Consider the following 23466-nt stretch of genomic DNA (forward strand, 5'->3'; position numbering starts at 1 on the left):
CACTGGTGAGTAAAGGCTGATGTCCCTTCAGCATCCAAATGCCTTGGATTTGGGGTTTTGAGAAAAGGCCTTACTCTGTTTAGGAGTGCCTTGAACTGGGGATCATCCTGCCTCTATCTCCTGAGTGCTGAAACTACAGGTGTGTACTGCTCACTCAGCAGACAAACACCTTTCTAAGTGAATTGTTAGTTCAAGTTTAACACTGACAACTTCCTCATTCAGCCACCTGTCCATCCATCCATTTGTCAGTCCATTTGTCCATCCCTTTATCTCTCTATCCTATCCACTTTATAAGAGCCTTTATATTATTCCACTGTTTTTGTTTATAAACTTACTTTGTGATTCAATCCTATACTATTTCTATTCAATAAAAATTGGTATATTTGATTAGATATGCAGCATCTAAACTGGGGCATGACTACCTTTGGGAGGCTGAGATTCCCCATGGGCTACAGGCACAGATGGTTTTATGGGAATCAATTTCTTGTTCCTCAACTTCCATATATTCTCTTGTCTGAAACTGATTTGCCTGAGAATTCTCCTGTGAGTTTTCCTTTCTTATTCCTTCTTTTGCTTTACATGAAACCATGTGACATACCCTTCCATGCATAATCTTACTATGGTTCTTTTCCTCTGGGGATTAAAATCTCTTGGGAGCCTCAGGAGCAATGGAAGCTATTGATGACACTAGAAAGTGAGGGCCTAGGGGTGATCAGTTTGTAGGTCAGATGGCATCGAGAAACTGAAATGGGGATCTCATCACACTGCCAATTAACAAATCATTAAAAATAAGTTTCAACAGCACTGTTAAAATGAAAGGAAGCCTAATTTTAGACAATAAGGTACTTCTTAATAGCTTACTATATGATTTTTGCTATATGGCACTATTAAAACAAAACATTTCCCTTTCCCATCTACTTCCTTACATAACATTTCTCAGCTATAAAACCAAAAGAATAGGAATGGATCTTCAGGACAAATCTTAGAACACAACACATGAGATACCAGCAAGGGAAACACTCATCCAGTTGACTGAACACATTTTCTGTAAGGGCTTCCTTTATATTTCCTGTATTTCAGAAATATTGTTAGAGATTATCATAGGGCTGGGATGCGCTTCAGTGGAGGACTCTGTGTGTGTTTCCAATGCCACAGTAAAAGGTCAATATTATAATTAATTACAAGTATAAGCCTTGTAAGAACGTGGGAGTGGCAGCACACACCTAGGATCCTGGCACTTAGGAGGCTAACACAGGATGACCTTGAATTCAAGGCCAGTTTGGGCTATATAATTCATTCTAGCTTAATTTAGGCTACAGAGTGAGACTTTAACACAAAATCCAAGAGGAAGAAAAACTTTAAAGATTAGTTAGTGTAGTCAATTTAAGATTTTAATTTTAATTTTGGTATGTGACATTTTTAAATATTTGTAATTTTTTATGAAGTAAAAATAATCTAAGCCTTGAGTGCATAGAAAATATTAAGTTTATAAACACATGTTTAACTTTCCATACACATATTCATGGCTGAAACATGTAATAGAATAATCAAATTTTAAAAGTTTAGATGACACTACATGGAGAAAATAGGTTATAAATCCAAAGTGAAAAAAGAATTTGATGAAATTTCCAACTGTTGAGGCTTTTCATATGCATTTTAAAAAATAAAAATGTTGAATATCAGTTCATTTTTATATTTTGATTCCACTGGATATATTACAAATGTTTTATACATTACAAATTTTTTTTTTTTTTTTTTTTTTGGTTTTTCGAGACAGGGTTTCTCTGTATAGCCCTGGCTGTCCTGGAACTCACTCTGTAGACCAGGCTGGCCTCGAACTCAGAAATCCGTCTGCCTCTGCCTCCCAAGTGCTGGGAATAAAGGCGTGCGCCACCAACGCCCAGCTAAACATTTTTTTTTTTCCTTTGACGTAGGGAGTTGAGACAGGATTTTTCTTTGTAGCCCCTGGTTCTTCTAGAACTCACTATGTAGACCAAGCTGGCCTCGAACTGAGAGATCTACCTGCCTCTGCCTCCTATGTCCTGGGATTAACGGTATGAGCCACCACACCCGGCCAAATGTTTTTTACTATGCTAGAAATTTTAAGTATCTGGACTTATGAGAAAACCTTTTATGTATTAGTTTTATGGTTAATGAGAAGGAAGCTGGGGCTGTGTTCAGTTGGTAGAATCCTTGCCTAGTATGCAGGAAGCCCTGGGGTTGATCTTGGCTGGTAGTGCACAGCTAGGAAATCGCAGCATTTAGAAACTGGAAACAGAAGGATCAGAAGTTCAGGGTCATCCTGGGCCATATACTGAACTCAGAGAGGCCATCCTGGGCCACATAAGATGGTGACTTTAGTGGAGGAGGGGCTGTTTGGTGGCAGTGATCTGGAAGCTTCCATGGTGAAGCATTTCCTATAGGCTGAACCTGGTCCATGGCATCTTTATCTATGAAGCTCCACTGGAAAGCAGCCACACTCTTTGTCTATACATTGTTCATGGTGGCTTTTGTACCGCAAAGAAGGAGTTAAATAATTGTGTCTGAAACCTTAAGATGCACAAAGCCTGAAATATTTAGTATTTGGCCTTTTACCAAGAAACTTTGCCCACACTGGCTGAATTCGCTTAATTATATTACAGGATATTCATTGCCATGCTTTAAAGCAAACAGTGAACCTACAATTCAGAGAGTGCTTTCCATGTCTTAGCAAATGGGCTTTATTTTCATGATTTTTAAACTATGCAGTGAGCATTTAGCTTTGTTACTTTTAGCAAGTAGCAAATAGTATCTTTTCAAAGCAAAATGGAATTAAGAGGCCAAAATGAAATTCAGAACAGTATTTACTAGGGAAAAGATGAATGAATTGATTCTGAATTTAAGGTTTTGTTCATGCATTCTATAGTAAAAAGCCATCTAGTGCATGATAACCATTTAGTGTTCTACTGTGGCAAAGGTGTAGATTTTAAAATAATAAATCTGCTCTTTCATACGAAAAATTTATATGTAAAACAGGAACATTCTAACGAATTTATTTGTTCAGGGTAAACCTGCCAAAATTACAGCCAGATAGTCATGCTGATTGGTTACCCCATTGTAAGGCAATTAAGTTGTTCTTTTTCTTTTTTCTTTTTAGTTTTAAAAGTTATCAAGGCTTAACCTTTTTGGTAACACCACATTTGAAATCCCAATGCATAAGAATGATAAATGCTAACTAGAGACTTCAGCTGACTCAAAACCATAACAGCAATTAAAATTTTCAAGTCCTCTGCTGCAGATGCTCTCCTCGCTCCCAGTGGCTCTTTCTAGTCTCCTCCCTATTTTTTTTTTTTCCTTCTTCTCCCTCAACAAATTTAACCTCCAATGGCAATTTATTGGCTGCAGGACTCTAGGAAAATGAATACAAATATCTTAACACTACCATTGGCTGGGTAATATATTTCAACTTGGAAACTGCTCTGCGATTGCACATTAATCCCCTCTGACTGAACAGAGCCCAGGAAGAAAGGATTGATCTCCTCTAACGATGAGACCCTGGCATTATAGTTTTATTTCTCACAACACAGTGCTGCTAAGAATCCCACTGTTATTATGAAAATTTCCCCAGCAAAGAAGCTCCATCACATTACATTTGCACCAATTCATCATAACGCACCTCGCTCCTGCTCATCAACAAGTCTGAGTGATGAAAAGATCCAATATTATCCTGACAGTACTTCATGCGCATTCTCAATCACACATTATTACAGCATCCATATTAATTTTCAGTGACACGCGTCCTAGGCCTGTTCAAATTAGGCAAACCAACGAGGGGGAGTTGATGAAATACCAGCATAGCCACAGCTCATTGCATTCCAATTTGCATGCAAATGGTTTATCAGGAAAATTCCATTCCCAGCAACCAGCAAGTGAAAAACAACTGTAATCTACACTTCAGGGCCACCATACAGAGCTTAATGAATCGCAAAGAGAGAAAGAAGTGACAGACCTATGAGAGGATCGATTTCCACTGGCAGCTGGTATGGCTGGTCTTGTACAGCACCTTGGTGAGCTGGAATTCACAAAAGAAAAAAAAGGCATTATTTTTCATATACTTAACTACAAAAATTCACAAGTCAACCTTATGTAAAATTGTTTCCAATCTCCAAATCTCTTGTGCAGTTTTGTGGAATTTAAAGAATAAGAATCCAGGTGCTTTTATGGCTAGCTTATTAAACATTTATTTTAGATTAGTGCTGTTCTGAACATGTGCCATTGCGGTGGCTCCGGTCCTAGGCCATAAGCTATAGCAGATGCTTGACTGGCAGCCTCTGATGCTGCAACAAAACAAAATTAAGTGGTAAAGCGTGCTGAAAACAAAATGTGACAACCATCTGCTGACTGTAGCAAATACTATTTTTTCGTTACTTCTTAAAAAGGCAGTTTTGAATGCTGCAGCACAAAGGATCCACAAAACTGTCAATTTATGATGGAGAAAGAGAAAGCTCTAAGTCAGGGGACATTTAGTGTTTCATCCATCACTAAAAATCAATCAACTGAAAGTTTGAATAAAAATAAAGAAAGGTATCTGCAGATAAATGTTTTAGTTAAATACATTTGACCGAAATATTTCCTTAAAGACTGGAGTGAGGGTTTTTACAAAGTTTTATTAATATTTAATATTTCCATGGTTTTGATTTAAAAATACCCGGAGAAGCAAATGAGTTAGGAAAATCAATCCATACTAAGAATAGCATGTTCCATTCTGAAAATGGTTTTATAGATACATAGTTACATTGTAATTGAAAGAGGTTTTATAAGCTATTTCTCTGGAAGAGGGAGGAAGACTTTAGGTAGAGAGGAAATGCCACTGGCTTGCTCTGCAACTGATGGCTTTGTACACCCTAAGATAGAGTGTCGGACAGGTGACCGTTCCAGATTCATAGTTCTGATCACTAAATTTTAGGCCCTCTTCTGAATTCTTTTCCTTAATGACTGTCCTTCACCCTGGGTGCACAATGTTGACAGCATGGCTTAGATGGGTCCCCAGGCCCTGCTCAGTACTGTTAGGTACTGTTAGGTACTGCTCAGTACTGTTAGGTACTGTTAGGCCCTGCTCAGTCTACTCGGAACTGTTAGGTACTGTTAGGCACTGCTCAGTACTGTTAGGTACTGTTAGGTACTGCTCGGTACTGTTAGGCACTGCTCAGTACTGTTAGGTACTGTTAGGTACTGGTCGGTACTGTTAGGTACTGTTAGGTACTGCTCGGTACTGTTAGGTATCAGGAAGTTTTCTGACTGTTGTTGATGGTTGAAAATAAAATACTGTGCATTTTATAAGTTCATTGGATTACTTTAAAACTTATTAGGGTATATTTTCTCTAGTTATTAAATGTCAACTTTTCAAGGATGCTTGGCAAGCTTTAATATTAATAAAATGCTAGTGAGACCAATACTGGCAGTAAAAATTATAGGTGTGTAAGAAACTGAAGAAGCTGGAGCTCTGTGTCTCGCCCTGCTGATTTACTATCTTTGCTGATAAAGAAATTAGAGAGTCTCGCAGAGAATGTTTGGGAAAATACACCCAGCAGAGCCACTGACTTCCAGCTACACCAGTGTCATTCAGGATGCTTCTCTACTCGGAGACCTAAGAGCATAGACACATTAAAGTCAGGTGTTGGAGAATGGAGTTTGCGTAAGGAGGTTATCCAGCCTCCAGTCCTGCTTCTGCCATCAGGGGCAAGTCCTGTAGCTCCCATGCTTCTGCTTCCTGTTCTACCATACAGGCTAGATGGCATACGTTGGACCATATACGTGTGTCAATAGCTGTCATTCGATCTACAAAAGGAACAACTGAATATGGCTCAACCTACACACTTCAGTTGTTGAGGGACTGAGTCAGTATACTCCTTAAGATGATCAGGAGGCTCTTCAATGTCCTTTTAATGGGAGGAGAGAATAAAATTTTTGTCTTGTTTTGTTTTGAGTGCTTGGGATTGAATCCAAGACTTTGATTATGTTACACTACTTAGCAAGTCCATGACAGAAAGTATTTATTTTGTAAGTCAGGATACAAATATTACTTGAAGAGAAAACAATGCCAACCTAATAAACAGGTTATGGAAACCCTAGGTCCTCAGAAGAAAACAGAATCTGAAATTTAAGAAAAACTGATGGAATCTGAATTTGACATTCCCCAAGAAGAACTGCTATAGATTTCTGTTTTAAATCAAGACAGGTAAAAGGATTATGTGATAGCATGAAAAAGCAGGGTTCCGTAAACAGGCACATGTGACATGAGGCACAGGCATAATGGAATTATGCTTAGAATTTTTAGATGGAAGTATGACTTAGATCTGGATATCACATTCTAGAAGCACAGTTTCATGTGGTGAATGCTCATGGTATCATTCTCTGTATTTGTCTGTGGTGAGTTATGTCTCACTGTGAAGGTAGTATATTTGTGAGGGATGGGAACACACAGTGCTAATGAAACAAACATGGGGCAATGCGAGCTCTCTGAAGACAGCACAGAGCCATGCCGGCCCCTTGCTGGGAACAGAAGGACATGCATGAGGGGACTCAGTGGCACAATCAGGCACAATGAACCAGGGAAAGAAAACTCTTGCCTACTGTGTATTAAGGGAAGTACATTAGTTAGAATCATGGCTGGTCCAAAAGGGAACTGCCGAGAGCTTAGTCCTCAAGGCTTAAGGCATAGTCTTGGAAGTGGGTGTTCTCCGTTCCTTAATGTACCTAGGCTTTCCAGGAGTTGGAAGGTCTGTCTCTCCACCGGGCTGCTGTTACTCAGTTGAGATTGAGTTCTCAGAGCTGTTTCACACAGTCACCTAGTAGAAGCATCACTTAGGGCTGTCTTGGTGTCAAGCACCCTGGAACATTTGTAAAACTCCTGGGCAACCTCACACAGAGTAGGAAAATCCTCTAATATGTCCACCAGCAGCTCTCCTTATGAGTAGAATTGGAGAAATGAACAATTGCATTTCTTAAAATGTTCACTCCCAAATATAAGCATGTCTCTTGAAGAAACAGGGACAAAAGATCTAATAATAGAAGCATTAAGGAACTGTTTCAATCTTCCTGTTTTCACTTTTCAGAAATCTGTTCTCTAATCAAATACTGGCATTTCTATACACAGTGTATCATTTCCATTGGCCATGAAAATGGCTATGTTTAATCAATTTTGATGCCAATTACAGGTTCTTTTTGAAAGATTTCTTATTGAGTTTAGTCAATATACCAGGTTTTTGTTTAAATGTCTTTTGCTTCACTTCAAAAATCTCTTACATTTGATTTGGTGAGGCTCTTATTCAATAATGTGCCTTTGCAACCACTTCAGGTTCAGGTGCTTTATATAAGCTTTGTAGATATAACGATGAGCAGAACTCCAAACCATTTCTACCTATATCATTAGCTTTTTTTTGGGGGGGGAGGCAATTATCTTTAGGATTTAAACAAAATTTCCCAACTTCTTAACACCATTTTAAAAATTATGGTGGGCTCAGTAGTTAAGGGCACTGGCTGCTCTCAAGAAGACTTGGGTTCTATTCCCAGTATCCACATGGCAGCTCAGAATCATCTGTAATTTCCGGTCCTAGGGGATCTGTCACCATTTTGGCCTCCACAAACACTGCACACATAAGGTGCATAGACGTGCATGCAGGTAAAACACCCACCATACACACACAAAAGTACATTTTAAAGGTGTTTTTAAAAATTCAATTCAGGTCTTAATATTCCTGCTCCAAAAGAAGCAATAATGAATTCACTGAGGTGTAGTCAGAACACTTGAATTCCAACTATCGCTGTGAGGGGGAATGAAGAAATGCCCTAGGCCCAGTGTCTTTAGTGGTGAACTCACTAGAGGGATACTGCAGATGAATGCTGCTACCTCTACCAACTGAGATGGAGATCCTAGTGCTTATTTGGTTCATGAACTCTAATGCCAACTTGGATGGTTTTAGATCCTAATGGTTATTTCAATTAAATATGGCAGTACTTAGTGGAAGAAGACAGAACTAACAGGTATACAGTATTTGTACTGTATCCTATATATGACCCACAATAAATTCTACCAGGCCATGCATAAAAGGGTAAGGTGTGGGGTGGAGATTTAACTAGTAGAACAGCATTTGCTGTATGACACCTTGAGTTCAATCATCAGAGCTGCAAAAGAGCAAGAAAAAAGTAAAATTTCTGGTAGATACTAGATGAAACAAAGATTTCATCAGATGTAATACAAATGAATGATTTGGGAAGGGGCGTATCTGTTAAAGACAGTATTTATTGCCAAGAACTAAACATAAGCCATCAGATGCTAAAAGTGGCTTATGTGTTAACATTTGCACTGTATGCCTCAGGTAGGATGTCTTTAAGCCTTTAAACTATTCGCCATTTTGACCGAGACTAATGTTTAAAACTCCAGGTGTTTCTTACTCACCAGGAAGGCTGTGCCACTTGTTCACGGCAAAGAGCCTGTTAGCAGTGACAGTGATGACAGCAGGCATTGCCAGGCCTGGCTGGGTGTTGGCCGCAACGTGGGTGACTGGAGAATTCGAAGGGAACTTTAGGACCATGATGACATCTTGCTGGGCCTGGTCTGTGAACATCAATGGACTCTGCAGGAGGAGATACTGTTGAGTGGACAGACAAGACCCAAGTAAACAAGAAGACACAGGAAGACAGAGAGGAAACGGGAGAAGAAGAGGAAGATCATGTTAAAATAGCTGCAAGTCAACGCGTGCATTCAGACAGTTTTGCACAGCTGTGCTCATGATTGGCTGCCTTTGCCCATGGCACATGACATTAGCCAGAGTCTTCCCTACAGCACTCGGGATTGAACCTTGAGCCTCCATCATCCGAAGCAAGTGCTTTACCACTGACCTACATTCCCAGCTCATGGGGAATTTTTGTGACTGAACTAGGATGCACTAACCTACAAACTTTACTGGCTCCCTTCCCTTGCCTACTGCCCTCCAACTCTACAAGATCGTGTGACTTAGATTCAGAGTATTGGAGGATGCATTAATCCATCCCAGTTGTGTCACCCAATGATCTTGTCATTGTAATATAAAAACAAAAATAGAAAGAATGAGGATAGGCAAAAGGCATAAGGCAAGCTTAAGGTAATTTCCAAAGATAATCAAAAGGTAGTCTTGAGTAGCATGTAGATTTTGACTACTAAGATATGATTAAAACAAATATATTTTGAAAAACAAGGAAGCATGCACTTATTATTATGGTGGAGAATTTATGCATGTAATATATAAACTTAATTATAAAGTTATTTCAAAGCAATGAAAATGTTGCTTGTAAAAACAATATTATTTATATAGTCCATCAAGCCATAAGCAGGGATAAAGAGAAGTACCCCAGTGCTCCTTTTCCCTTTCAGTTACAAACAACAAAATAGCCCTTAAAGCTCAAGACATTTTTGACCTGTACTTAGAAAGTCAGAAACTAAAAAAAATATTATGCAAAATACTCTTCTAATAACCAGCAACAAAATAAATCTTGACTATTACTAGGGATTCGGATCGTTCCTACAACCCGTATGTCATAACCTAAGACATATAAAACACTACTCTAATTTATTGGCTTTATTTGTCCTTTGTGGTCCTCAGCCATCACACAGTAATTGCACTGTGCGTTCTCAGCAATTCTCTCCTACCATGTCTATTTTCTAATAGCTGATTAGTATCATTCAAAATTGAAACACTTTGATGAAATGCTGCTGGCTGCCTTCCTACCATCATATTTCAAAACACCAGGTATATGTAAATGTTGAGGCACATATATTTAACACATTTATTCAGAACTGCTAATAAAAAATTAAATACATTTGCATTTTTATTATCAGTCCTTTTAAAAAAGTTATTAAGAGTACTTAGAAAAACATATTGCACTAAGATTTCCTATTTGCACTCTTTGCATGAAGGTGTAAATAAAGGCAGCTAATAAGCTACCCAGACACCCTTCTGAGCAAGTGGCTAAAAGCCAATCAATATTATGAGTTAATCCTCCCTGGATGCTCATTCAATTAAAGGTGTCAGTAATGCCTCATCTGATGTGGCCTCAATTAAATCCAACTATCTGATGGTGTGAAAACACAGGGGGATACAGCAACAGCAGCAAAAACAGACAAATAGGAAGCCTTCGCGTGCCTGCTAATTACTACACCTGGTGTATGTTATGGCTCCCGCACTTATCGCAGCACGAGGGGGCTTTAATTTCTGCTATATTCATATGTGTGTATGCTGGGGTGCAGTTGGTTGGGAACTCCTGAATGTTAGTAAAAACGATCAATAAAAACTGGGCTCTTAATTCTAAAAACTCCTGATATCAGTCATTTTTCACACACAGGTCTTTCTGCGGCTTTTATGAAATCTGAATGGGAAGATGAGAAAAGACTGGCAACTCCTGTGAGCACACTCTCTGAACCCGACGGAAAGAGAGGAGCACCGGCCAGCGGCCCAGGCCTTATTCTCAACTATAGAGTTGAAAAAGAAAAGTAACTAGAGTCAACTTATAAACTCAGAGAGAATCAGAATACAATGTAATCTTAGTCTCCCTGAAAGGAAGTTCCTACATTTTTCTGATATGAGCTGCCCATACTGTAAATATTATTAGGCTTAAATTGAGTAGCTTTAAAAAGCCTTAACAAGCATGAAAAACAAACAAACAAAAACTAAAAGAAAACCACAAAAACCCATCACCAACACCAAAAAAGTTAAAAAACAAAAACCAACCCAGTGTGTAGGAAGAACATCGCGTTTACATGGTGAAGCTTAGAGCCAGCCAGCTCTTAGCCATGTGGTAAGGACAAGCCACTTTCCACAGCAAGCAACAGACACAACTTCAGTAAGTGACCACTGCCGCCACAGAACCAAATGCCCTCCCCTGCAGTCAGTTTCTTAGAAGGAACTCTGGGAAGGGAAGCACACTCCGCCATGCTGGGCTGGGCTGTGCCAATGGCAGCAGCTGCTTAATATAAGCTGAGAACTGGTAAAACTCGGATGAGAGAAACAAACTCTTATTAACCCTGGGAGCCTCTGCCAGCCAGTCTGAGAAAAACATGGGAAGCAGCTAGCCAAATCCCATTTAGCCTCCCCAGATTAATGGTATGCTAGCTGAAAACTGTAGTTTCGTTTTAATGTGTCTTTCTTTGCTACCCACTTGTGTAGCAGATTAAAATAGGACTTGTACAGGTCTGAAAAGGAGTTCAGATATTCAGAGAATAAAGATAATAACTACCTTGCAGGCCTACCTCCAGGAGCCAATAATCTTTTGCCAGGAGGAAGAAATGGTACATGGGCCCTGAAGCCATGGCCATGCAGTGACCCTAGATCAAGTAGTGGAGCAGTAGAAGGGCTTCTATCAAGCATCTCCCAGCAGCCTGAGTCCTATCCACAAGCTATTGCCAAGCTAGCTCACACGTCCACATGGGACTCATGCTTCCTATGGGACTCATGCTTCCTATTGCCAAGCTAGCTCACACGTCCACATGGGACTCATGCTTCCTGTGCTTATGGTATTATCTTTCATTGTTCACTCTTCATGTTTTCTTCTACCCACTAGTCACCCTTGATGTTCATGTAAGTCTGATTTCACTGGTTAAGTAACACTACAGAAATGGTGATACAATTTTTTTTAAAAAAAAGGTTGTAGTTTATTATGGCCAATTCATGTTATTATAGAATAAAAGGGGAAACCCTGGAGGAAGAAAAAGAGTGTTTACAGGAAAGAAAGAAAGAAAGAAAGAAAGAAAGAAAGAAAGAAAGAAAGAAAGAAAGAAAGAAAGAAAGAAAGAAAGACAAAGAAACAAGGGAGGAGAGAGAAAAGGATCAGAGGCCAGCCATCAGGGCACTATCACTGTCTCCAGCCCTCTTGGCTGCTCGTCTTTTCTTCCTACCATCTGTCACAATGCTGTCATCTCTATGCTACAGCATAGAATTTGGATTTATCATAAGTTGTACATAAGATCAATACATATAGACATTATAGTCTCTATTCTAAATCTAGAACAGTAATGAGTACACTGTTTTATGAGGGGCAATGCAAGAAAAAAATACTATCAGTTTTTAGAAATATTTTCATCATATGAATCTGTTTGTTGTTTTGTCAAAAATCTCTGCCCCTCAACCCCCAAAGAAGACGTCTCAGAAACTAAAGGCAGACGCGTCCTGACCATAGGCTGGCCGTGGCTTGTGTTGAGCAGTACAGTTTGGCATGTATGATATATAATGAGTTGAAAGGAGGGGTCAAGAAGCCTCACCAGCTCTGTCTTTGGACACTGATTTACCATGGGGTGGCCTGTGGATCCTTAAGGGTAAAAGTCCACACAGAAGGAGGAGTCTCACCATCTCAGGCCTCCCACTGCTACCTTAGTGAACTCGTAGGGAAAGAGTGTAAGAGTGCTGGTCAACCCCCAGAATCATGAGAAGCCAGGTTTGTGTATGCCAAACGACCATTCATTCCTTTTCCTCCAGGTCTGACCCATAGTGAGCCTATATATCAGGATGATTCTACAATTCTGTAGAAACCACGAGCTGATGAAATGTGAGCACTGGAGCTAAGTTTACTTTCTCATGACCTAGGGAGAATGTGCCAGTACTTGCTGGTTGTGAGCAGGCTGGCACTGTATGAGGAGAGTAGGCCCAGGCATGGTAGAGAACCTCATGCACGGTGAGACACTGGTAATGGAGAGTGAGAGAGCTGAAGAAGAGGCCAGAGGAAAGCACTCACCGCCTGCATGGCCGAACCTCGGGGAGGGTGGGGCTCTATGAGCAGTTGCGAAGGCGTCTGTCCAAAACTTCGGATCTGAGCTTCCACAGCCTGTAAAGAGCATAGACAAATCTGAGAGTTAAGAGTTGCTAATTATTGGCAGGACAGTAACTGCCATCTAAAATATCACTTCACACTTGTTGCTAGTTTCATGTTGAAAATTAACCCATGTTTCTACGGGGTCCCTAGGCACCTGGTCAGTGCGCCCTGGGTGAGGTCATCCTACAGTACTGTGGAAGTTTCTACAAAACTAATATCTTTCTCATCTTGCTTAGTGACATGAAGCAGAAAGAAGTCATTACAATAACAAAGCATCCTTTTTGTTTCACTTTTGTCTTCTTGCTTTTCATTTTTTGCTTGTATCATCTGGATGGAAGAGTAGCTTACTCCTTTAGAGGTAGCTAGAAAACTGTGGCTGCTTTGATTCTAGTTTCCATTTTAATCCTAAGAAGTAGAAAGGAAGGTGAAAACAAACAAACAAACAAACAACAACAACACAGCACAGCACCTATGAAAATGGCCTGACACTGCATTACGTTTGCCACAGGAAGATCATTATTGTCGGTAATCTCTTTGAACCTCAGGGGCTAAATACCAAAGAAAAAGCCATATGCTGGGTCCCAGCATGAGACAGTGCAGCCAGACCAACTAAGCAGAACAGCATGTGTGTATGCCCTTTTGGGAAGGTGTGTGTGTGTGTGTGTTTTGCAAAACATATCCTACTATGTTCTTACTGTCTAGTTGGCACAGATGACCACTTTCCAGCCCCTTCAGCATGGGGGAAGACCCCTGCAAAGAGACATAGTTACTAGTGACTTTGTTGACTTGCTGATGTCTGTCTCCTCCTATAAAAAAAATAGTACCCATGAAAAAAGAGGTCCAGCATATCTTCCCCTAGATCTCTAACCAGAGTAAATGAAAATGCTCAAGGACTTGTGATAACAAAGGAAGCCAGAATATACAGGGTCCTTGAATACCAGCAAAACAGTCCATTCTTAACTAAAAGACTCAAATCCATAAGAAAATATATGTTCACCTTGTGAATACTACAACTATAACCCTAAGAAAGTTGGTCTTCAATTTTTGTATGCTCTAAAGAACTTTCATGCTGTAAAACATTTAACAGATAATAGACAAGGAAATATAATTATCAAATACTAATTTGAAACTTTAGTTTGCTGAGGAGAGCTATAATGGTCTTTATGAGGACCCAGAAGAAACAATGAAAGCAGCATTTGTTGATGCACTCAATGATCAGGAAGTGTAATATATCGCTATCATCTATCTATCTATCTATCATCTATCTATCTATCATCTATCTATCTATCTATCTATCTATCTATCTATCTATCTATCTATCTATCTATCATCTATCTATCTATCTATCATCTATCTATCTATCTATCTATCTATCTATCATCTATCTATCTATCTATCTATCTATCTATCTATCTATCTATCTATCTATCATCTATCTATTTCATTAGGTACATTTTTCCCTCCCTCCCTTTCTGCCTTCCTTCCAACAGGGTCTCACTAAGCAGTATAGGCTGGCCTTGAACTCATGATCCTTCTGCTTTAGCCTTCCAAGTGCTGGAATCCTGGGTATGCACCACACACAGCTGATGTTCCGCTTAGGTCTACTGTTTCTGCCCTATAAGAGTATATTTCTGGCATAGGAAGAAGAGTGAATGTATTTGAAAAGTTGAATAATACTTTGAAACAATCTATCTCCTAACTGAAGACATGGTTTAAAACCTGCAGAGGATGAAAACACTTGATAGCACCTCTATGAGAGTAAGTGGGGAGTCAGAGCCAACACCGACAATGTCCAAATTCTCTACTCATAACATCCACAAACTATGTGATCCAACCTTAAGTTTCCTAACCTAAGTTTAAATATTCTCACCTATAAACTAACAACAATAGGTTAAGTGGTACATGTATAAAAACCAGGGCAGAGTGTTTTGCAATGTGGAATCAACAAATAGTTCCTGGGGGCAGCTAACAAATACTTAGGTAGAATTTACTTTCTCTGGAAACTTACCTAACTCACTGATTTTGCTATAGCATTTATTTTTTAAAATTGTATTGTAACATTATCATGTTCATGTTATAAGTAAGGAAACAGGAAGAAAACTTAGGTATCTTGCTTAAGGTGATTAAATGGTGCAGTCAAAATTTGTACCTAAGCAGCCTCACTTTAGAGGTCACCCTGGGAATAATGTAGGGCATTAGGGAAGAGGCTGCAGGTGAAAGGATAAGTAGAAACGTTGTGAACTCTTTTTGTATTATGTCATCATCACTGTTCCAGTGGACAAAGTATATTAGATTCAGTAACAGGACAACAAAATGAGGTTGGTTTGGATCTGGTGTGTTGACATTGACAGGACCCGATCAACTACAAAGTTTACACTAAAAACCACATAGTCAAGTGACAAAACCCAAACCAAAACACCAGATTTCTTTTGGTCTGTGTGAGCGCACGCTCTTTTGTGTGTGTGTGTGTGTGTGTGTGTGTGAGAAAGAGACAGAGAGAGAGAGAGAGAGAGAGAGAGAGAGAGAGAGAGAGAACATTGTTTCAGCTCTCTGGACTTACCACCTTTGTCTGACTTTGAGCAAATAGATTAATCTGTTCCCCTTCTGGAAAAACACTCACAATACCTTGTCCACAGAACTGTTTGGAAAATGAAGAGATGATGTGCATGGAGTGTTCGGCATCGTACTTAGCACATCTGTACTACAAAGCACTAAATTGAATGCAAGTGACCTTACTAAGTTTGGGATTCAGCATGGCCCCTCAATACAGCTGAAACAGAGATGGGAGAAACTTTTGGGTTTTTGTGAAGGCACATAATGGTGGCTGGAATTCTAGAAAACTGAAATATGGCTTTAATTTTGAAGTGTCCACAGACAGAGAGAACTTTTCAGAGGTTTAGAGAGTAGTCAGAAAGTTGAGTTGAGCACCTTAATCTTGTAAAAGCTATAAGACAGAAACAGGGATGAGTGGGAGAATTACATCCTAAAACATCATACAGTTACAGAGACTGATGACTTTGAGCAGTGAAGTCAGACAAAACTATCTCACTCTCTTTGTTATAGCTCACAGTTTCAGATAACAGCAAAGCAATAAACAGAAGTAGGGGTTTCTGTTGCAAAGAGCCAGTCTGACAGGAGAAAGGTAGGTAGTAATTTTTATCAAACTCATGGAATCTGTAGTCCAATATGTAAAAGAAAGCCCAAGCCTGGCTCTGAGATGAGAGATGGGAGGAACTTACTTGGGTGTCATTCACCCAAAAAGTTACCTGTTTCTGTTTTGTTGTTTTGTGTGTGTGTGTTCTTCCTCTCCCTACCCCACTCTCTAAAATCTTACATGAAACTCAATGTATAGAAAACTGTATTGGGGAGTGTGTGTGAGGCTTAGGGCTCTGGATCAGAGACTGAAACCACTCACTGGTTAAGCATCAAGAACACAAGAAGCATAGACAAAGGGACCCAGAGCCAAGCCTTAGCTTAACCTTAAGCTCTCGGGAAACAAAAGAGTAGGATGGGTCTTCTCAAATGCAACAATAACCGAGAAACGCTTTATTATGACTGATCTTCAAGCTGTATGGTCACATCCTGTGTCAGCCAACAAGTCTAGACTCTGCAAATCATTTTAATATGCACCTGCCATTTTCATTCATCTTGACCCCTGTAGTAGTCATCTGTGTTGGCCACAACTGTTTCTTCATTCTCTTTTGCAGCTTCATTGGTTTTCCATTAAATCTGTTCTCCTTTTTATTCTGGATCTTTTACTAACTTCATTCCTATGTACAAATTAATGTATTACTTCAAGACCACCTGTCTTACAAATGATTTCTACTAGGCTTCAAATTTTACTGTTGTTTGAAACATCTTCAAATCCAAACCCAGTGAACACATGTAGAGTGTTCATCCATGCCTTTGTTTGACATATGCTATGTACAAATTTCATACCTAAAACAAAACTGCTAAGATCTGGAAATGTTAACTTTATTCTAGAGTTCCTCAGTCAGTGATTAGATGCCTCTGGTGATTGTTATGTTCAGCATCTCAGAAGATTTGACATATAATCAGCTGTAACATTCTCTCACTTTTCTGAATCCAAGTTCTTATAATCTAAATTACTGGGTGTTTTGATGGTCTCTTTACTTTGTCCCTTCTATCCAGTTTCTTCCTTCAGTGTACTCTGCAGAACTGAGTCTTCCCAAACTCCTCTGTGTAACATTTCTGTGGCTAATGTCATCAGGGATCCCCAGTGCTTAACAAAGGCCTAAAGGGAAGGCTTTCTTACTGCTTGCTCATAATGCTAATAACCACAACATCTACCTAATCTGGCCTTCCCAGAAGCATTAACATTTACAGAATGGATCTTCTGCTTCTTCAGTATATCAAGTAGGTCAGAATATCATGTATTTCTGTGATGCACAGCAGAGAGAACAATGCTTCATGCACTGTACTCATGTAATAAAAGGATTTACTGAGTATAGTTACAGCAGGCTAGCCCAGGGATTAGACTGAGTTGTCTTGGATTCCATTTGAACAAAACCAGGCTTGAGAAATACTTTATAAAATTAAAAAAAAATATATATATTTATTGTTTATGTGTTTGTATAAGTATATGTGGTGTGTGTGTCTATACACATTTTCTCTCTCTCAGAGGTCAGATGGGGTTATAGGCTGTTGTGAGAACTGAATTCTGGTCTTCTGGAAGACCAACAACAGCTTTTAAACATTGAGCCATCCCTCTAGCTCCGAGGATTATTCTTGATGAGGGCAACGTAGGAGCATGGTGGAAGATGAGGAGCACTGCATGATGAAGCATGTGTGCTACCATGGAGACCAACTGGGTCTCCCTGGGCAGTGCTCTCACAGGTCCCTGAGGCAGTAATTCTCACTCTAGCCCCCAAGCCCTTGAGAGAAATGATAATGCTCCAGTGGCTCACTACAGCAGAGACTGTGAAGGTACAGTCAGAAGTCATGGAGACTTATTATGAGTGATCTGTAAAAGCCTCTTGGGTAAGTCTGTTTACAGTTCTTTTTCACACTTCCATGCAGTCTTCTGAATAGAGCAGTAGACAATGTAGGGAATGTGGGGCTATAACTAGAGATGAAAGTCACAGGACAGATACAGATATTTAGATCTGCATGAAGTACAAAAACATGAGCTAGTAACAGAGTAGCTTAAAGATATCAAACTCCTAACGTGTTTTAATGAACTCATCTTCAATTGCAGAACTTTACTTTCAATGATGTGCTGTTAAATTTGTTATGTAAACTTCTTATTTTGAAATGGGGTAATGAATCTCAATTTACCTGTTAACCAATTTCAATGACAATAACATCTTTTGGTCTGAGATAGTCTCAAATGGAGTTAGTCTAAGTAATGAGCTTTACTGATTCACTGAAAAATAAGACAGTATTCTTGTCTGTTAGAAATTTAAATTTTTATCTTTAAGACTATTCAGAAATGAAAATACATTAAAATATTCAAAATTCTAAGCAACAGCAGCAGCTCTTATGCTTTTCTGAGAAGCACATCTCAACTTGCAAGATGTTCAGTTTTGAAGTGGTTACTTTGATGATGTGGCTTCCTAACTGAAGTCCTGCTGTCCACATTCCTGATCACTAAGTAATGACAGAGTCCAGGGCAACACATCAGAGCGCAGCATCGGATGGGTTTGGCTCACATCTCAGCCTTCATGTAGTAGCTGAGTGATGTAGGGAGTTTTTAACCTTTGGTGTTTTAATTTCCTCACTGAAAACCTGTCATACAGTTCTGGGTACTTTATTGAGATGTTCTGAGCATTAAGTAACAAATACAAGCATGTGGAATGATAGTGGGAATAGTAAGCCATTTACAAGTGAGTGATGCTATTACAGCAAATGTATAAAGGATGAAATTTAATAAAAAACTTCCCCCATTAAGAGAAATCGTAAAACAGTGGCTTGGCTCCTGCCAGCATCCTCTCACATTCTCTAATGTGACCTGTGTCATTTGCCTTGAAATCCTTACATATTTTCTGTTACCATTTTTTTCTTTCCATTTCCTGACTCTGTGAGTTTCCTTCTTTATTCTGTAAGGATCTGTATATAGTAAGTGTACAGTAAATATTTACTAACTAACTGGCCATAGACTTCACCTTAATTCAGGAGAGATACAGCTAAAAGATAAACTATAGCCAGTGCAATGCAGCCCAAAGCTTACGTTATTATATAATATTCTTGTTCATCAATTCCCAATTATTTCTATAAATAGTTTGTTATTACTTTCTGTAATAAAACCTGAACCCACCAAGCATCACTCCAGATACTGAAATATATAATAATAAAAAGATCATGAAAATACTTTGAGATATCCCAGTAAAGCCACATATTTATATTTTATAAATAGCTATCAAATATTACCTGCAGACCTTACTAATGGATCTCCAAATGGATATGTGATGAAGCCATGTTTAAAAAGCTACTCATTCATATTGTGTTTGTGCCAACTCTGCATACTTGAGTAATTTTATAGCTATATGTAAAGCAACTATATATACATATCTATACATTCAGAGACAAGAAAGTGGGGGTGTTAGCCTAGCAACAATGCATTTGGTTTTGGCTTAAGACTGTCTTAGTCTCTGAATTAAGCTTTTCTTTGTTTTGTTTTGGTTTTTGTTTGTTTTTGTTTTTTTTTAAATTTATTAGGTTTTTTTCTTCATTTACATTTCCAATGCTTTCCCAAAGTCCCCCATAACCTCCCCCCCACTCCCCTACCCACCCATTCCCACTTCTTGGCCCTGGCGTTTCCCTGTACTGAGGCATATAAAGTTTGAAAGACCAATGGGCCTCTCTTTCCAATGATGGCCGACTAGGCCATCTTCTGATTCATATGCAGCTAGAGACACAAGCTCAGGGGGCGGGTAATGGTTAGTTCATATTGTTGTTCCACCTATAGGATTGCGGATCCCTTTAGCTCCTTGGGTACTTTCTCTAGCTCCTCCATTGGGGTCCCTGTGATCCATCCAATAGCTGACTGTGAGCATCCACTTCTGTGTTGGCTAGGCCCCGGCATAGTCTCACAAGAGACAGCTATATTTGGGTCCTTTCAGCAAAATCTTGCTAGTGTATGCAATGGTGTCAGTGTATGGAAGCTGATTATGGGATGGATCCCTGGATATGGCAGTTTCTAGATGGTCCATCCTTTCCTCTCAGCTCCAAACTTTGTCTCTCTTACTCCTTCCATGGGTGTTTTGTTCCCAATTCTAAGAAGGGGCAAAGTGTCCACACTTGGGTCTTCGTTCTTCTTCAGTTTCATGTGTTTTACAAATTGTATCTTATATCTTGGATATTCTAAGTTTCTGGGCTAATATCCACTTATCAGTGAGTACATATCATGTGAGTTCCTTTGTGATTGGGTTACCTCACTCAGGATGATGCCCTCCAGGTCCATCATTTGCCTAGGAATTTCATAAATTCATTCTTTTTATAATAGCTGAGTAGTACTCCACTGTGTAAATGTACCACATTTTCTGTATCCATTCCTCTGTTGAGGGGCATCTGGGTTCTTTCCAGCTTCTGGCTATTATAAATAAGGCTGCTATGAATATAGTGGAGCATGTGTCCTTCTTACTGGTTGGAACATCTTCTGGATATATGCCCAAGAGAGGTATTGCGGGATCCTCCGGTAGTACTATGTCCAATTTTCTGAGGAACCACCAGACTGATTTCCAGAGTGGTTGTACAAGCTTGCACTCTTACCAATAATGGAGGAGTGTTCCTCTTTCCCCACATCCTCGCCAGCATCTTCTGTCACCTGAATTTTTGATCTTAGTCATTCTGACTGGTGTGAGGTGGAATCTCAAGGTTGTTTTGATTTACATTTCCCTGATGATTATGGATGCTGAACATTTTTTCAAGTGCTTCTCAGTCATTTGGTATTCCTCAGGTGAGAATTTGTTTAGCTCTGAGCCCCATTTTTTAATGGGGCTATTTGATTTTCTGGAGTCCAGCTTCTTGAGTTCTTTATATATATTGGATATTAGTCCCCTATCTGATTTAGGATAGGTAAAGATCCTTTCCCAATCTGTTGGTGGCCTTTTTGTCTTATTGACAGTGTCTTTTGCCTTATAGAAGCTTTGCAATTTTATGAGGTCCCATTTGTTGATTCTCGATCTTACAGCACAAGTCATTGCTGTTCTATTCAGGAATTTTCCCCGTGACCATATATTCGAGGCTTTTCCCCACTTTCTCCTCTATAGGTTTCAGCGTCTCTGATTTTAAGTGGAGTTCCTTGATCCACTTAGATTTGACCTTAGTACAAGGAGATAGGAATGGATCAATTCGCATTCTTCTACATGATAACCATCAGTTGTGCCAGCACCATTTGTTGAAAATGCTGTCTTTTTTCCACTGGATAGTTTTAGCTCCCTTATCAAAGATCAAGTGACCATAGGTGTGTGGGTTCATTTCTGGGTCTTCAATTCTATTTCATTGGTCTACTTGTCTGTCGCTATACCAGTACCATGCAGTTTTTATCACAATTGCTCTGTAGTACAGCTTGAGGTCAGGCATGGTGATTCCACCAGAGGTTCTTTTATCCTTGAGAAGAGTTTTTGCTATCCTAGCTTTTTGTTATTCCAGATGAATTTGCAGACTGCTCTTTCTAATTTATTGAAGAATTGAGTTGGAATTTTGATGGGGATTGCATTGAATCTGTAGATAGCTTTTGGCAAGATAGCCATTTTTATTATATTGATCCTGCCAATCCATGAGCATGGGAGATCTTCTTTAATTTCTTTCTTCAGAGACTTGAAGTTCTTATCATACAGATCTTTCACTTCCTTAGTTAGAGTCACACCAAGATATTTTATATTATTTGGTGACTATTGAGAAGGGTGTTGTTTCCCTAATTTCTTTCTCAGCCTGTTTATCCTTTGTGTAGAGAAAGGCCATTGACTTGTTTGAGTTAATTTTATATCCAGTTACTTTACTGAAGCTGTTTATCAGGTTTAGGAGTTCTCTGGTGGAATTTTTAGGGTCACTTATAAATACTATCATATCATCTGCAAAAAGTGATATTTTGACTTCTTCCTTTCCAATTTGTATCCCCTTGATCTCCTTTTGTTGTCGAATTGCTCTGACTAGGACTTCAAGTACTATGTTGAATAGGTAGGGAGAAAGTGGGCAGCCTTGTCTAGTCCCTGATTTTAGTGGGATTGCTTCCAGCTTCTCACCATTTACTTTGAGGTTGGCTACTGGTTTGCTGTAGATTGCTTTTATCATGTTTAGGTATGGGCCTTGAATTCCTGATCTTTCCAAGATTTTTATCATGAATGGGTGTTGGGTTTTGTCAAATGCTTTCTGCGCATCTAACGAGATGATCATGTGGTTTTTGTCTTTGAGTTTGTTTATATACTGGATTACGTTGATGGATTTCCATATATTGAACCATCTCTGCATCCCTAGGATGAAACCTACTTGGTCAGGATGGATGATTGTTTTGATATGTTCTTGGATTCGGTTAGCAAGAACTTTATTGAGGATTTTTGCATCGATATTCATAAGGGAAATTAGTCTGAAGTTCTCTATCTTTGTTGGGTCTTTCTGTGGTTTAGGTATCAGAGTAATTGTGGCTTCATAGAATGAGTTGGGTAGAGTACCTTCTGCTTCTGTTTTGTGGAATAGTTTGTGAAGAACTGGAATTAGATCTTCTTTGAAGGTCTGATAGAACTCTGCACTAAACCCATCTGGTCCTGGGCTTTTTCTGGTTGGGAGACTATTAATGACTGCTTTATTTCTTTAGGGGATATAGGACTGTTTAGATCATTAACCTGATCCTGATTTAATGCATTTCATTCTTAAAGGACGAAAATCTCAATAGCATCAACTACAAAGGCCAAAACCAGCTCCATATAAAATGCTATGAAAACGATATGAAAATCCTCAAGGAAGAAATTGTTTTCATTCATACCCTTATTTGGAAAATATTTCTTCTAGTGGTTAAGAAACAAACAGCAGAGTGTCAGTTAAAAGCATTTACAAATTAGACTGCCTCCGTTAATCAAAGGAAAGAAACACAGTTACTTTTTAGTGGTCAGTGCAATAAGTTCACTGAATTACAAAATGAAAGGCTGGGATGTAGCTCAATGGAATGTCCAGTGTGTGAGGACCTAAGTTTGTGCTCCAGAGCTCAGCAACAAAACATTTTAAAAGAAACCCTAACTCAAATGTAAATTCTAAGTGCCTCAGAAATACACTGCTAGTAAAAAACAGAATTCAAACACCAGACAGTATAACTGTAAAAACCAAAACAACCTTTCAGGGGCTGGGGGGGGGGGGGAATGTAATTTTTATTTTACATGAGGCTACAATAGAACATAGACTAGTTAATATGCAAGTAATACACATAAAAGAGAGAGACAGTAAAACAAATAAGTAAAATTAAGTATGAGTAATTCTACTTTATTTTAAAAAGACAGCTTTTTTAACTTTGCAAAATTAGACATAAAGAAAAATATGTAAAAATTTAGGAGTTGGATTTTTATGTTTATAAATAGGGCTATTGATTCTACTTTTATGAATAGTCATAAAAAGGTCACATGGTAGAAAAAATTTAAGTATAAAAGTGTTTGCTATAGAACTCTTAGAGCAGTTACAATTTAAAAAACAACCTAA

General features: G+C 39.0%; 1 protein-coding gene across 4 annotated transcripts in view; it reads right to left on the minus strand.

Annotated features, from left to right (window-relative positions):
* Lrba (LPS responsive beige-like anchor protein) overlaps positions 1 to 23466 on the minus strand; it is a 576347-nt gene that overhangs the window by 33503 nt on the left and 519378 nt on the right. For 3 of the 4 annotated variants that reach the window (XM_029475138.2, XM_085835789.1, XM_021158804.3), the window contains exons 49-51: positions 12742 to 12831; positions 8438 to 8630; positions 3989 to 4051 (exon numbers count right to left, since the gene is read on the minus strand). In XM_029475138.2, coding sequence (XP_029330998.1) covers positions 3989 to 4051; positions 8438 to 8630; positions 12742 to 12831 — 346 coding nt within the window. The remainder of the gene's footprint in view (positions 1 to 3988; positions 4052 to 8437; positions 8631 to 12741; positions 12832 to 23466) is intronic. The other variant, XM_021158805.3, reaches the window with a different exon arrangement.

This window comes from Mus caroli, unplaced genomic scaffold (assembly GCF_978045245.1).
Source record: "Mus caroli unplaced genomic scaffold, Mus_caroli_1 scaffold_3, whole genome shotgun sequence".
In the NCBI taxonomy this organism is placed as follows: Eukaryota; Metazoa; Chordata; class Mammalia; order Rodentia; family Muridae; genus Mus; species Mus caroli.